Source organism: Clarias gariepinus, chromosome 8, assembly GCF_024256425.1.
Source record: "Clarias gariepinus isolate MV-2021 ecotype Netherlands chromosome 8, CGAR_prim_01v2, whole genome shotgun sequence".
Taxonomy (NCBI): Eukaryota; Metazoa; Chordata; class Actinopteri; order Siluriformes; family Clariidae; genus Clarias; species Clarias gariepinus.
Genome location: NC_071107.1, coordinates 14,148,616 through 14,161,404, shown reverse-complemented (window position 1 = coordinate 14,161,404; position 12,789 = coordinate 14,148,616). Strand labels below are relative to the sequence as shown.

Below are 12,789 nucleotides of genomic sequence, written 5' to 3'. Positions count from 1 at the left end.
GCCAGTTAGTGTGGCAAGCTAGCACAGAAATCTATAAGTGTATGAGGCTCAAATCATCAAGTGAGTGAGAAGAACAGACTGAGAACAGACTCTTCTTAACATAAATCGTAATATATCAAACATTTGATTTTTCAGAGCTGGACATTGTCGCATAGTGCACACTGGTCACTGACTTGACCGTAAATGTGTACTGTCAATAACCAATGAACATAGAGGAGGCCGGATCATTCACTCCCCCATGCTTGGGTCTTCATCCATTCATTCATTTATTGTGTGAAGACAGGTGTAAAAAAAAGAAAGACCAAGCGAATGTACAGTCAAGTTGTAGCAACATGGCATGTAGTGTATGATCCCTTATCTGGCACAGTCATTAAGTGTATGATTCACCATTTCTGCGTCTTTATAAGAAATCTGCAGAACTGAGTCATTTAGAAACCTTTAAGATTGTTAAAGTTGTATTGAATTATATTAATATTAGTGCTGTAACTTTAATATTAATAAAGGAGCTTTTAGTAAAGTGTTGATAACTGGTATCTCAGAGTTTACTCACTTACTCATCTTCTATACCACTTTATCCTGTATTCAGGGTCATGGGGACCTGGAGACTATTCCAGGAGCCTTAGGGCACGAGGCAGGGTACACCCTGGACAGCGTGCCAATCCATCGCAGGGCACACACACATGCACACACTCACACACTACGGGCAATTTGGGAACAGTCCAGCATATCTTTGGCCAGTGGGAGGAAACCGGAGTACCCGGAAGAAACCCACCAAGCACAGGGAGAACATGCAAACTCCATGCACACAGAGACGGGAATCGAGCCCAGACCCTGGAGGTGCAAGGCGACAGTGCTAACAACTGCACCATAGTGCCGCCTCTCAGAGTTTACGTGCATGCTAATGACATCATAAACCTGTAGTTCTCCACAGTGTTTTTTTTTCATGGGATTTAATTTTCAATCCTGGAAGTTTAAATAGTTGATATTCTAAAGCAAAATAAGTGAAAATATAAAGAGAAACTTACATAAATTTACAGGACTGTCCACCTCTTTCATATTTTATGGAAACAATATGTTTTAAAAAACAAATCTGTTAATTACAAATCCGCCATCGTCCCTAAGACCGCATCACAGCCGTGTTTATATCCAGCACAACAGCACGACCTCGAGGGTAACATTGCTTAAATATTTCTCAATGCGTTTGCAGTCTCGGCATGCGGGCTTTGCTGCCCTCCTGTGGCTATATTTTGGAGGTGCAAATTATTATTAAATGTCCTCGAATTTGGACGGAGTTTAGGACCCGTGAGACACCGACTGCAGTGACATATCGATGACGTTTAAGGAAGTACATGCGAGAATGAGCGTGTAGTGACAGCCAAGTATACCATGTATAGAGCTATGCTGCAGCCTGCTAATTTGACACAACTTCTGGCTATATGTGATGGACCGAGAATCGATATTTGTACAGTACCCGTGTTCGAAAATTCTAGCGATTTCTATTCTCAGCAGTTAGCCAGAAGAGGCGATGGAGCGGAGGAGACCAGTTCAGCGTTTAAATTCACACCTCAGAGAATTCGGTTAGACAGAGACGATGAGTTCTTTGCGGTATGTTTTCTTTTCTCATGTTTACGATATGAAGGAGTGTAGGATAGAAATGACTGGTTTAAAAAAAAGGGGGGGGTGGACGAAAATGTACATTTGTAACACAACAACAAACGAGTTAGCTCGGTAAGAGTAGCCAAATCCATATTTTGTCCTAGTTTCAGTGTTTATGAGCACAGCTGTTTTTTTTTATTTTTATTTTTTTGCTAATACAACTGATAAACAAACAGGCAATCGAACAAATATCTTTGTAAAAACATGTAAATAATCACAAAAATTTATTTCTCAATTACTTGTCAGTCCCTTCCTTATTGTTATTGTTGTTGGTCTTTTGGCTGCTCTGGAAAAGTGGTCGCCCTTATTAATGCAATTTCCTTAATACATACAATATTTGATGATTTGCTTTTAACAATTCAGTTAATGGCCTTCACATTGTAAAACAGTCATTAAAAGTCTGAAAAATTTTATCCAGAAAAAACAAAAGTAAAAAAAAAAAATCTATTCCAGCAACCCTGGAGACACACAGTTGTTTAGGCCCGTAAAGGCTTTGATTCAGATTTTTAAAAAGTGTGATGTATGGTGCTGCAAAACTGTGTTACTGTCAAATTTTATTAGTTGTTCCTTGCACAAGGTGTTTGCTTTTCATTACACGCCATCCAGCTGTGGGCAGTAGGAATGTAGACGTTTTAATCTCTATTTAAATATACAGGGTTTATCTAGCAATCAGCTGATGTAACATTTCTATAAGTGAAGTCCAGTGACTGCCAGGGGTGTGTTACCTTGCCAACGGAGGCAATAGGAGCATGTATACATAACTGTTGGTAGTTGTAAAAACAATAACAAATTAAATGACTGAAATTAAATGGTATTACATTAAAGTTTAATAACTTAAAAAACAAGTATCTTATTATTATTATACCTGTCATATCAACAGATTTTACTGCATTGCTGTTATCATGTTTGGATCTCTTTTTTGCTTTTCTTTTTTTTTTTCTCTCCAAAATCTAAGTTATCCCTGATTGCAAATGTTTTCTTTTCTTTTCTTTTATTTGCAATTGGTTTCTATACTAAGTTGTCCACTTTCCTCCTACAGGACGGCGATGTGCACCGACACTTGTACTTGCAGGATCTTGTGACAGCTCTTACAGACGAGTCTCCACTATTAAAGTTAGTGCTATTAATTTAGTTAAATGTACAAAACAGCACTGAAACCATCTCGCATGTATTGGTGTTACAGTCATCCTGTAAAAAGGAATTATGTTTCCTGGTGAATATTATTGTTTTTGTTTTTTTTTACACAGTCACACATTTTTCACACAATGAATTTAGTATTTTTTGCATGATAAATAGTATAGTAGAAATATTGTAGAAACACATGCAAACTTTTTTTCCCAGTGTGTAATATTTATTAAATTTGTATGTTTTATGCAGGGGACTTATAACCAAAATAATTTACCAGATGAAAAAATGCATTTCCCTTAAACTTTACCAAATGTAACTGTTTAATAGTAAAAACAATTTATGAAAAATAAAATAATGGGTTAACATTTTGCCATAATACAGTTTAAGTTTGATCAGTAAAACACTTTTAATTGTTTCCATTCTCTTAATAATTAGTGTAAATTTTATTTCAGTAAACATTGTTCAGTGTTTTTTGAAATACAATACCAGTATCGAACATTCTGTCCTAACCTTGTTTGATAGCAGTACTGTGTTATATTGTGCAATGCCAGTTTTTCATAGTAATTTGAGATCAAGTTATGATTATGATTAGCATTAATCAGTCTTTAACATCCTTTAAGCATTTCAGAATTCCAGTGTCACATTGCTGGCTGTAAGCAGCTCTTCGACACTCTTGAAGGATACGAGCACCATTACAATTCACTTCATCGCCATGTGTGCTCCAGCTGCAAGCGCTCCTTTCCATCTAACCGTCTGCTGGATATACACATTTTAGAGTGGCATGACTCTCTCTTTCAGGTCATGGCAGAGAGAGAGTGCATGGTAATGTCTGCACCAGATTTTTTTCTTGATAATTATGAAGTATAAACAGTACATTTGTATGAAGTCTATACATTACATTTGCATTTACAGATAAAAAATTTTCAACCACATATTTGTTGTCATATACCTGCAAAGTCGAATTCCCAGTATTGATTTAACACCTACAGCATTTACAAACACTTGAACGATTAAAACAATGCTGGAAACTTTTCTGTGATTCATTCAGCGTTTAAGTGAACAGCAGCTAATAATTAAATTATTCGTGAACCAACATTACCAGCCTCATATAACTAAATAGTTAGAATACAATTAATTTAGATTGAGCATTAGCTCTGCTTTTGGTATTTGTTAAAGCTCTGAATCGGTTAAATCCCCCACATTATGAAAGCACATAATGCAGGAAGAACTTGTTGAACATGTTTTAAAGATATCACTTTTGCAGAAATTAGATACAGTAGGCTACATGAAGACACTCCTAATGTTCAGTAGTGAATCTTTTACTTTATAGGCTCACTTAAAAGTAAACATTTTTCCCCTGGCACACTTTTAAAAGAAGCATGCAGTCTTTACAGTAAATGCCAACAGATAATAATTCACTGTGTGGTTATTATCAGAAAATATCTGATCTGTTGTGCCGCCATCTTTTGGCTGTCTGTTAAGTGTATTTTAAGAGGGAAAAATCTTTCAGTCTGTGTTTACTCCTTTGTCTTTTGTCGGCATGCATTGTTTAGGAAAATATTAAATGTGTTCTTGCTTTGTATTGTATCCTACTTGTTAAAGACTTAAAATAGCATGACCACATGCAAACTGGAAACAGTCCACTCTTACTACACAACTGGGAACAACTCGGTTCTTGTTAAGTTGTCCAATGTAATATCGTTTTTCAGTATCAGTGTTTGGTTGAGGGATGTGGACTGAAATTCCAAACCAGCAAAGAAAGGAAAGAGCATCTGATCACAACTCACAGCTATCCGTCAGACTTCAGATTTGACAAACCAAAGAAAATCAAAAGGTGTGTCCATAGAAATTTTAATTTACTACCATGATTAACTGTGTCCATTTTTTACTTTCAATACTCATGTAATGAAATAGGCTTACAGGTTGTAATAACTCTTTTTATTCATCTTTCAGAGGAAAAAATGAGGAAAAGATTTCTCAGCAGGAGAAAATGTGTCTGACAAGGCCTGGAAATGTAGTTAGTCAAAAAGAATTAGAAAATTGTGAGATGGATTTTTCTCTGTCGCAAGAGTCAGAGGGCCATGAGCCTGTCCTTCCTGAGCAACAAAAGCCACATTATTCATACAAGTAAGTGTTTATTAACTCTTCAGTCTAAGCGACATGACAAAATATGACAGTGTGTTAATATTTTCAATGTTTATTTAATGTCAATTATTTTTCTAGGGTGCCACCAACTATTTGCTTTGGCCATGGCTCAGTCAGAGGCTTCAGAGGTAGAAGGAAAAAGAAGTAGAGTGAAGCTTGCATTTTTTACATACTTCATATTTTATATATGTGCACACATTTATGTGGGACCTGATATTGGAGTGCTATTTTTACAATTAAAAAATAAAATCCTGAACCTTTCTGATGGTGTCATTTATTCTATAAACATTATTCTTCGGCTAAATTGCAAATCATGTAATTAATTGAATACATTGAAACAAACCTTTGGTCAGCATTTTGTCAAGTAAATGATTCCAGTTGCATGCATTATTGCATAAATTTACATTGTAATCTAAATTAAAAGAAGGCACTGGTTTTATCCTTGAAGTTCAGTTCTTAAATGAAACCCAAATAAAGACCATATTTGACATTTAAGATTTTTATTTTTCTATTTTATAAATTAGTTGGAAATAAATCAAATATGAAGAATAAATAATTAGCTTTCTTATTAATAACCGTTTGATGCTTAGAAAATACTACAATCCTACAGGTCGGGTCTGCAGTTCAGTCTCTAGTAAAACAAGGCACACTCATCATGTTCAAAATGTATTTTTTAATACAAAAGATTTTTTTTTCTATTTTATGTACAAATATATACAATAATTTACAGGAGGTAAATGTAAACAGTATATAAATATCAGTTCTATTCATAATTTCGAATGAAGTTGAAAATATCTGTACGCTAAAATATACGCTTATTTACAGTTATAAAAAAACGTCTAGAGGTTAATTTTACAATCTATCAAACTACAGCATAGTACATGTAGCATAAGGGTATTGTGGTTAAACGAAAAACCGAATAAAAGTCATCACTGTGAGCGAATGTAAACCCAAGGAGCGATATATGCTTCACTATTAAACCATCGGCTCTGAGAAAAGCGAAAACAGGGCGCGACTGCAGCGGCTAAAAGCCCCCGAAAACAGTACACAAATAACATTACAAATACTTTTTTTTTTTTTTTTTGCAAATGCAGTCTTACTGAACTTTTTTCCCCCTTGGTATGACAATAATTTGAAATTTAGCGATGCTTGAATGATATTCACTCTGACACAGATGGTTCTGGCCTTCAGGACTATCTATATTTTACAAGTGTATGTTGAATAACATACTGTATTTAAACACTAATTTGCTCAGAGATTACTTTAACTTTAAAATTAATTTTGCTGCAGATTTTTACAGGGTTTTTTTTATTTTATTTTATAAAGAGAATGGCCAGTAAGCCACAGGTAACTTATTTTTAGGGTAGAACGGAATGTTATCTCTAATATAAACTGTCGCTCTCAGAGTTGTGTGTATAGCCTCGCAAAAAATCAGACATTTTACTTGTCCGTTTCTGAATGTCAAGAACAGCAGTCCTGCAGTTAATTACACTGAACACGTTTAAGACAAATAATACATCCCATAGGTAACAGGTCCGCCGAAGAGCCCCGGCACGGGTAGTGAGGGCCGCGGGAAAGAGCTCGAGGCTGCGTACAGACCGGGAGAAGGCACGTGCGCTCCCAGCGCGAAGGGAAAGGCGAACGCTGGCAGCAGGGGCTTCGAGGCGAGTTTTAGTTTCTCTAACTCTGCTTCTTGAAGTCTCTTCGCTTTCGCTCTCCTGTTTTGGAACCATATCTTCACTTGTGTCTCTGTTAGATTCAGTGAATTCGAAAACTCCGCTCTTTCCGCAATGGAGAGGTACTGCTTCTGGCGAAACTTCCTCTCTAAAGCGAGCAGCTGCGAGGTGGTGAACGGGGTCCTCGGTTTTCTGTTGTTCTTGTGTTTTCGGAGCGCGCATGGAGTCGGACTCGCGTGTCCTGTAAAACAAAACAAAACGTGTGAATGATAGAATAGGGTGAAGAAAGTGACACACAATTCGGTCAAATTAAAAGTACATTACCGGATATTTATTGTTTGACTTTGTAACATTTAGGCCCACTAGTGACAACATGTAATTTCATGTAAAATGTTCCCCATGAGGAAATCTATTCCGAATCATCACTACGGTTTATGTGTGATGTACCGCTACTACATGAAAAACTATAAGCATATGTGTAGCAATAGTATGTTAAAAGGCACGTAACGAATAGCCAGACTTTGTTTTGAACTGTCACTCACTTGGCGGAGAAGTGTACGATGGTGTCTGAAACCATCCGCCCTGTCCCTTCTCCTCCGCGTCTCCTCTTTTCCCCACAGCTAAGTTTGAGACGGTCTCCAGCGGCAGTTTTCTGTCTGTGTAAAGAGCCATGGGTGAGAGTTGTGATCGCTCCTCGGAAGGGGATATAAGCCCTGAGTCAGATGCGGAATATGAAGTCCTGGAGGTAACTCTGTCCGATATTAGAGACTCCACGCTAAAGGGAAGACTGAACGCCTTGCTTTTACATCCCTTGGCCGCCGCTCTCTCGGTGCTCTCAGTCTCTTCTGCGTCCGTGTTTGCGCGCTTCTGTGCTTCACTTTCTTGGGAAAGCGGTCCTTGAACAGAGCTCATGGTGGAGGGTAAAGGGGCCATACAACTTCCAAATGCCAGGCCCTCTCAATTTAACTCGTCCTCGCTTCGTTTCCTTTCTGTCATTCGCCGCGTCTCTGCGACGCTCCCTTGTCTCTTGTATAGCCCAAAGCTCTCCCAGCTATAAAACTCCCAAAAGTTCTCTTTCTTCTTTGCCGCCCTCCAATCAGCGCTTCATTATGCCCACATGACTCCTCGTGTCCGCTTTTTGATTGGACAGTAAACTTTCCTAGAGATGGACTGCAAAGTGATTTTGAAAGAAATGTGCGTGGTCAATCATACTTGTCTTGCCGCTGTGGTTTATTGATGGCTCCAGGGCTCCAGTGTTTGAGCTATTTGAGAACTTTTGTTGCAATTAACCGGAGGGGCCGTCTGTGAAAAGAGAGAGAGAGAGCGGGAGAGAGAGAGAGAGAGTCTCCGCTCTCATTAGCTTAACCCTTATTGAAACCATACACAAGACAACTAGCCACTTCCTTGGCCTTTCTTCCTCTGTTTATTTATTTGTGGGAAATCTATTTTAATCTCTTATAAAACACGTTTGATTATTTACTTTTAGCTCATTTCAGCCATGGACTGTATAAAAAAATGATGACTATGTAAGCTTATTTGTAAACATTTGTTTTCCCAGCAGAATGTTTCGGAGAAATATGGGCTATACATAAACTACAATTTAAGTAGTAAAGACAAAATAAACTGCACCAATTATACCATGTTTAGCTAGATCTTCAGGGACAATTGATAAACGATGGGAATGAATGAATGACGATTGTGTCACGCCAAATTACAGCAGTTTAAAGCTTGTCTTGGCCCTTTAAGATTGCAAAAAAGCGTCTATTGAAACGCAACTGGCAAGCCTTCACCGTAAGTCAAAGCATTTCATAAGGCAGACAAGTCGTGCTTTGGAAGGCGCCAGTCTCGGCGAGATCAAAAAGGAAGCTACCTCGGGGAGAGTAAGGCAGCGGGTAGCTCCACTTAACCAATTCTCTCCTGCAGCACTTTAATGGCAGGGAAATAACTGAAGAGAGAACGGTTCCCACACACTGCCACATTACTGCTACACGCTCAAACTTCCCCAAGCTCCGAGATAATGACTGTTCGATCGAAACACACGCAATCGATGATGATTATTATTTTTTTTCTACGACGAATAGACGCACAACAAAACTTTTGCATGCGATTTATATTTTATCTTGTCAGCTTGTTAAGCAAACTATTTGCCCGAGGGAAGTTAAATATTTAACAATGCATTTAATTACATTGATTGCTGCTTGGAATCATTTTATATGAGAGAAAGGTAAATATACCTAAATAATTGATATTAGGTATATTTATTTTTTGGATTTTCGGTAAAGCGAAAGCGTTTTAATATTCGTGGAACAGCTCCATACTGCAATTTAAAGACAACATTTATTTCACAAAAGCATTTTTAGCCTTCATAAAAAAAACTGCATTATGCTAAGTAATACATTCAAATGGGTTTAATAAATTTAAACATTTGATTTATACTAATAAATTAATGTGCTCAAAAGTCGATTTATAATAAGCTTTAAACTTCGGGTTATAGTTAAAATTTAAGGTAGACGCTTCTTCTTAACACCGACTGTAATATCTATCTCCATCGAACTGTTTTATCATAATTGAAACTTTAAACCAAAACAAAATTTCGAGTGAAAATTCTAGGTGGCAATTCATGACTAAACAATTTTCTAGAAAATCTAATTTAATAAAACAATGAAAAGCATTTTTCCTTCTGTCAATGTTAAAGTAGCCTGGGAGCTTTAAGTGTGTCTCGGATCGCTTTTAAGAAGGTGGCGTGTCAGTGTAATGGCTCGCCCATGTATCCTCCTCTAATGAGAGCACTTGTGAATGTTCTTCAAAAACCAGTGCACATATTGAAGTGTTTACTTCCCTGAAGGAAGTGGTCTTCTGATTTATTACAAAGCAGAATACTGTAAACAGTGTACTGCTCCTTAACTCAAAATGACAGAAAATGACAGGAGGCTTACTTATTAAAAGAGCCTAGTGAATTTGTCTCTGGCAAAGGCATTTTAGAGTTTAATTGTTTAGGTCTGCGCCTTATTACTCTACTAAATGTTTGGAGATTTAATATGCCAACATGATTATCGTGAGTTTTTCAGATTTGTGCCTCAGTAAACAATAACCAAACAATAACTTTCCCAATATGACTTTTTTGTTCCACCTCTCAGAATATTATCCAAAATAATTTCCATTTGTTTTTTTCTTGACTTTGTGAATTGTGCATGGTTTATGTCTAAAGAGTATCTTAATGCAATGTAAATTACTTTATTGCTCAATTATTAGTATTTTGCTAGACATATTGCACTGACCCAGTCTTTAGAATCAGTAAATTAATGTGTTGTAAGTTTTTAATGAGTATAATCATGCATCTAATTATAGTGCTTTTATGTGATTTGTTTATCATTATAAATCAGCACCACTCATTAAAATTTAGCATATATGTATAATAGCATTTGGTGCCAATAGTTTGTCATCTGCACAATATTAAAACAAGCAGTAAATAAACGTCCCTGCAGTATAATCACTTTCCTCTGCTGTTGTTCAGTGGAAAGCTACAAAAGGTCAGGCCTCAGTAGTTAAACATCTACATTATACATTGCATCTAACAACACTGATGTTCCTCCTCACTTCATAACAGCTATTAAGTAATTTCCTTTGCAGTCATCTAAAGGCATTAATTTACCTCTTGGGAATTCAATTTAATGTCATTCTGGAAACCATGTCCTCCTCTCCCCAACTATCCATCTCAGCCACTTTTATTTAATAGTTAATTTTTCCTGTTGCTTTTCTTGGGCTTAGTATAATTGCTTGAAACATCAACACAAAATGTTTTTCTTTGGGAATCCCTCATGATTTCACTATTGCTTTGCCAGTGGAGCAGTCGCTTTGGTGCACTGCAGTACTGTTTATGTTAGATCTTTGTGTGTGAGTTCAAAGTTTTGTAAAGATCTGATTTTGGATGGAATGTTTGTCTGTGTCCAAGGGGGGTTACATAGATTTCTCATGCATCCTCCGCCCTGATTCTCATAAAAAGAAATAGCAGAAATGGACATTGTAAAGAAATTACTCAAGTGGTCAAACCAACCACTGAGTGGTACATATATCCATTCCCTAAAAACTACTGGGAGAAAAGCATAGTGTTTTTACTTGTCTCTGTGAAAAAATGTGGAACACTGCAATTTTTAGCAAATGTTTATATTATTTATTTTTTTATGGCTTTAACTTTACCCAACTTTGCATTGCACTAGTTCATGACTGAAAGTCATCAGCAGGGTCATATAATCCTCTTGGCATGGATGTCTGTAATTAGATAATGATAATTAGTACCCCACACAAGTTTTCACATGCACGTCCATCACATACCGAGCACACAAAACCACTCCCTATACCTGCAGGGTTTCTTGTCATTACTCTGTTTTATCATTGGTATTTAATTTTTGTGCAGGTACAGTATTTTAAACAGATTGTAATAATTATCTAATGTCATATTTATGATAAAAAAATCTTTTTTCTTTTACTTTTAAATTTAAGAACGTTTTCTGTAATAAGAATTGTAATCAAACATGTGCTCATTTTAAATATGAGAGCTTGATACATGGAAAGGTGCAAAACTCACACGACATTTTTAAACTAAAACCTACATTATATTTTAAGTGTTCCAACTGTTTTGATTCTAATTAACTGTAAAAGTTGATTTAGACATAGAGATCAAAAACTGCCTTCAATTATATCATCAAATTCCTAACCTGGCTAGTGAACATAAATTTACGTAAATTATTAAAGCCTAATTCTGCATGCATATGAGCATCATGTTGTGTCACACTGAGCTGTTCACTCGAACCTTTTTCATCTGGAATTCATTGTAAAATAGCTCCGTATTAAACAGACTCCATTTAAATTCTGGGTAGTTATATACATCCTGGTCCACTGTAAATGTTCATATGATTTTTATTTTAATGTTAGGATAACGTGTGGCAGTAATAGGCTTGTTGTGTTAATTCATATACGTACCGTACCTTTTCACACAAGCACCTTTATTTCAAAAACTTGCTCTTGAAGTGTAATCTTACTGTTTTGCTTCAGGCTCCCTTTAGTGGTGCCTTGTTTCAAATATTTCCTCTTCAGACTCCAGCAAACATTTCTGTCACAGCGTGGAGGCAAGTAAACCATGTCAGAAGTCATTACAGAGCATGAAAGCAGATCTGTCCCTCAAGGTCACCCTCAAGTGGGATGGCCATTTTCACAAAGTGGATGAGGGCATTTCACATTTTTTAGGAATAAAAAAGAAATAGGAAGAAAAACATTCTAAAGAAGTTTTTGCATTCAGAAAACTATGAATATTATATGTATTTAATGCATAATGCAAACAATGAATGCAAATAAAACTTGCCTAACATTAAATATGTATTAACTTATTTGAATATATGCATGTTTATTACCTTATATTAAAAGAAAAAGGAACTACTCTATATGTGTGAAAGGATGCTGAACCATACTAGCAGGCAAATAACCAAAGCTAGCATCAAGTAAAATTTAGCCGTGTAACAAGATGTCCTTTAGCAGAATGCAAGATTTTCTGAAGGATGCTCTGTATCCGCCTGAACAGGGTTACATGTGTGCATTATTGCAAGACTGAAAGGATTTTGATCTCTGTAGTGATCTTATAAACCTGTCACTGAGATTCTCTTTAAATATATTTTTAATTTTTTACTCTTAATGTTCATTGTCATTTTGTATTCAATTTAACGCAAGTAAAAGAGAATCTTATGATTGTGTTAAGATCGGTGTTAGAGTTATTAAACCTCTTAAATTAAAACCTAAGTGTTAATTTAGGAAAACCCAAGTATTTATAGCAATATTTGTAGGCAGTAAAAAAATTACACATGTCTCATGTATCTATGATATAACCAGGTACATGCCTCACATTTTTTCCCCTTATTTTGGATTTGATATAGAATTTAAAAGCAGTCACTGTTTAAGTTAAAAATAACACAGTTAAATTACAACAAATGTTGAATTTATTTCAGTAGCTGTATCCTTTTACTTCATAACTAAATGACCATCAAATTTTTTTAAAAACTGAACACACTGAACTAAGAGTGAAACAGGCAGAGGTCAGGCACCATAAATACTTAACTTTCTCGAAAGGGAAACTGCTTTAGCAAGTCAGCTTTGGGTTTACATCCATGCGCATAAGGTTTCCTTAGGATTTTTT

The 12,789-nt window shown here is 36.2% G+C and overlaps 2 protein-coding genes across 2 annotated transcripts; one reads left to right on the top strand and one right to left on the bottom strand.

The window, feature by feature from the left end:
* Positions 1-1,334: 1,334 nt before the first annotated feature.
* znf511 (zinc finger protein 511) lies at positions 1,335-5,185 on the top strand. Its single transcript, XM_053502623.1, has 6 exons — positions 1,335-1,605; positions 2,696-2,769; positions 3,405-3,606; positions 4,494-4,618; positions 4,738-4,911; positions 5,008-5,185. Exons 1-6 carry the CDS (start codon positions 1,387-1,389, stop codon positions 5,075-5,077), a joined length of 864 nt encoding a protein of 287 aa, XP_053358598.1. The 5' UTR covers positions 1,335-1,386; the 3' UTR covers positions 5,078-5,185.
* Positions 5,186-5,587: 402 nt separating this feature from the next.
* Positions 5,588-7,760, bottom strand: msx3 (muscle segment homeobox 3). The gene is made up of 2 exons (XM_053502624.1): positions 7,148-7,760; positions 5,588-6,846 (listed from the first exon to the last, which is right to left on the bottom strand). Exons 1-2 carry the CDS (start codon positions 7,536-7,538, stop codon positions 6,431-6,433), a joined length of 807 nt encoding a protein of 268 aa, XP_053358599.1. The 5' UTR covers positions 7,539-7,760; the 3' UTR covers positions 5,588-6,430.
* Between the last annotated feature and the right edge of the window lie 5,029 nt (positions 7,761-12,789).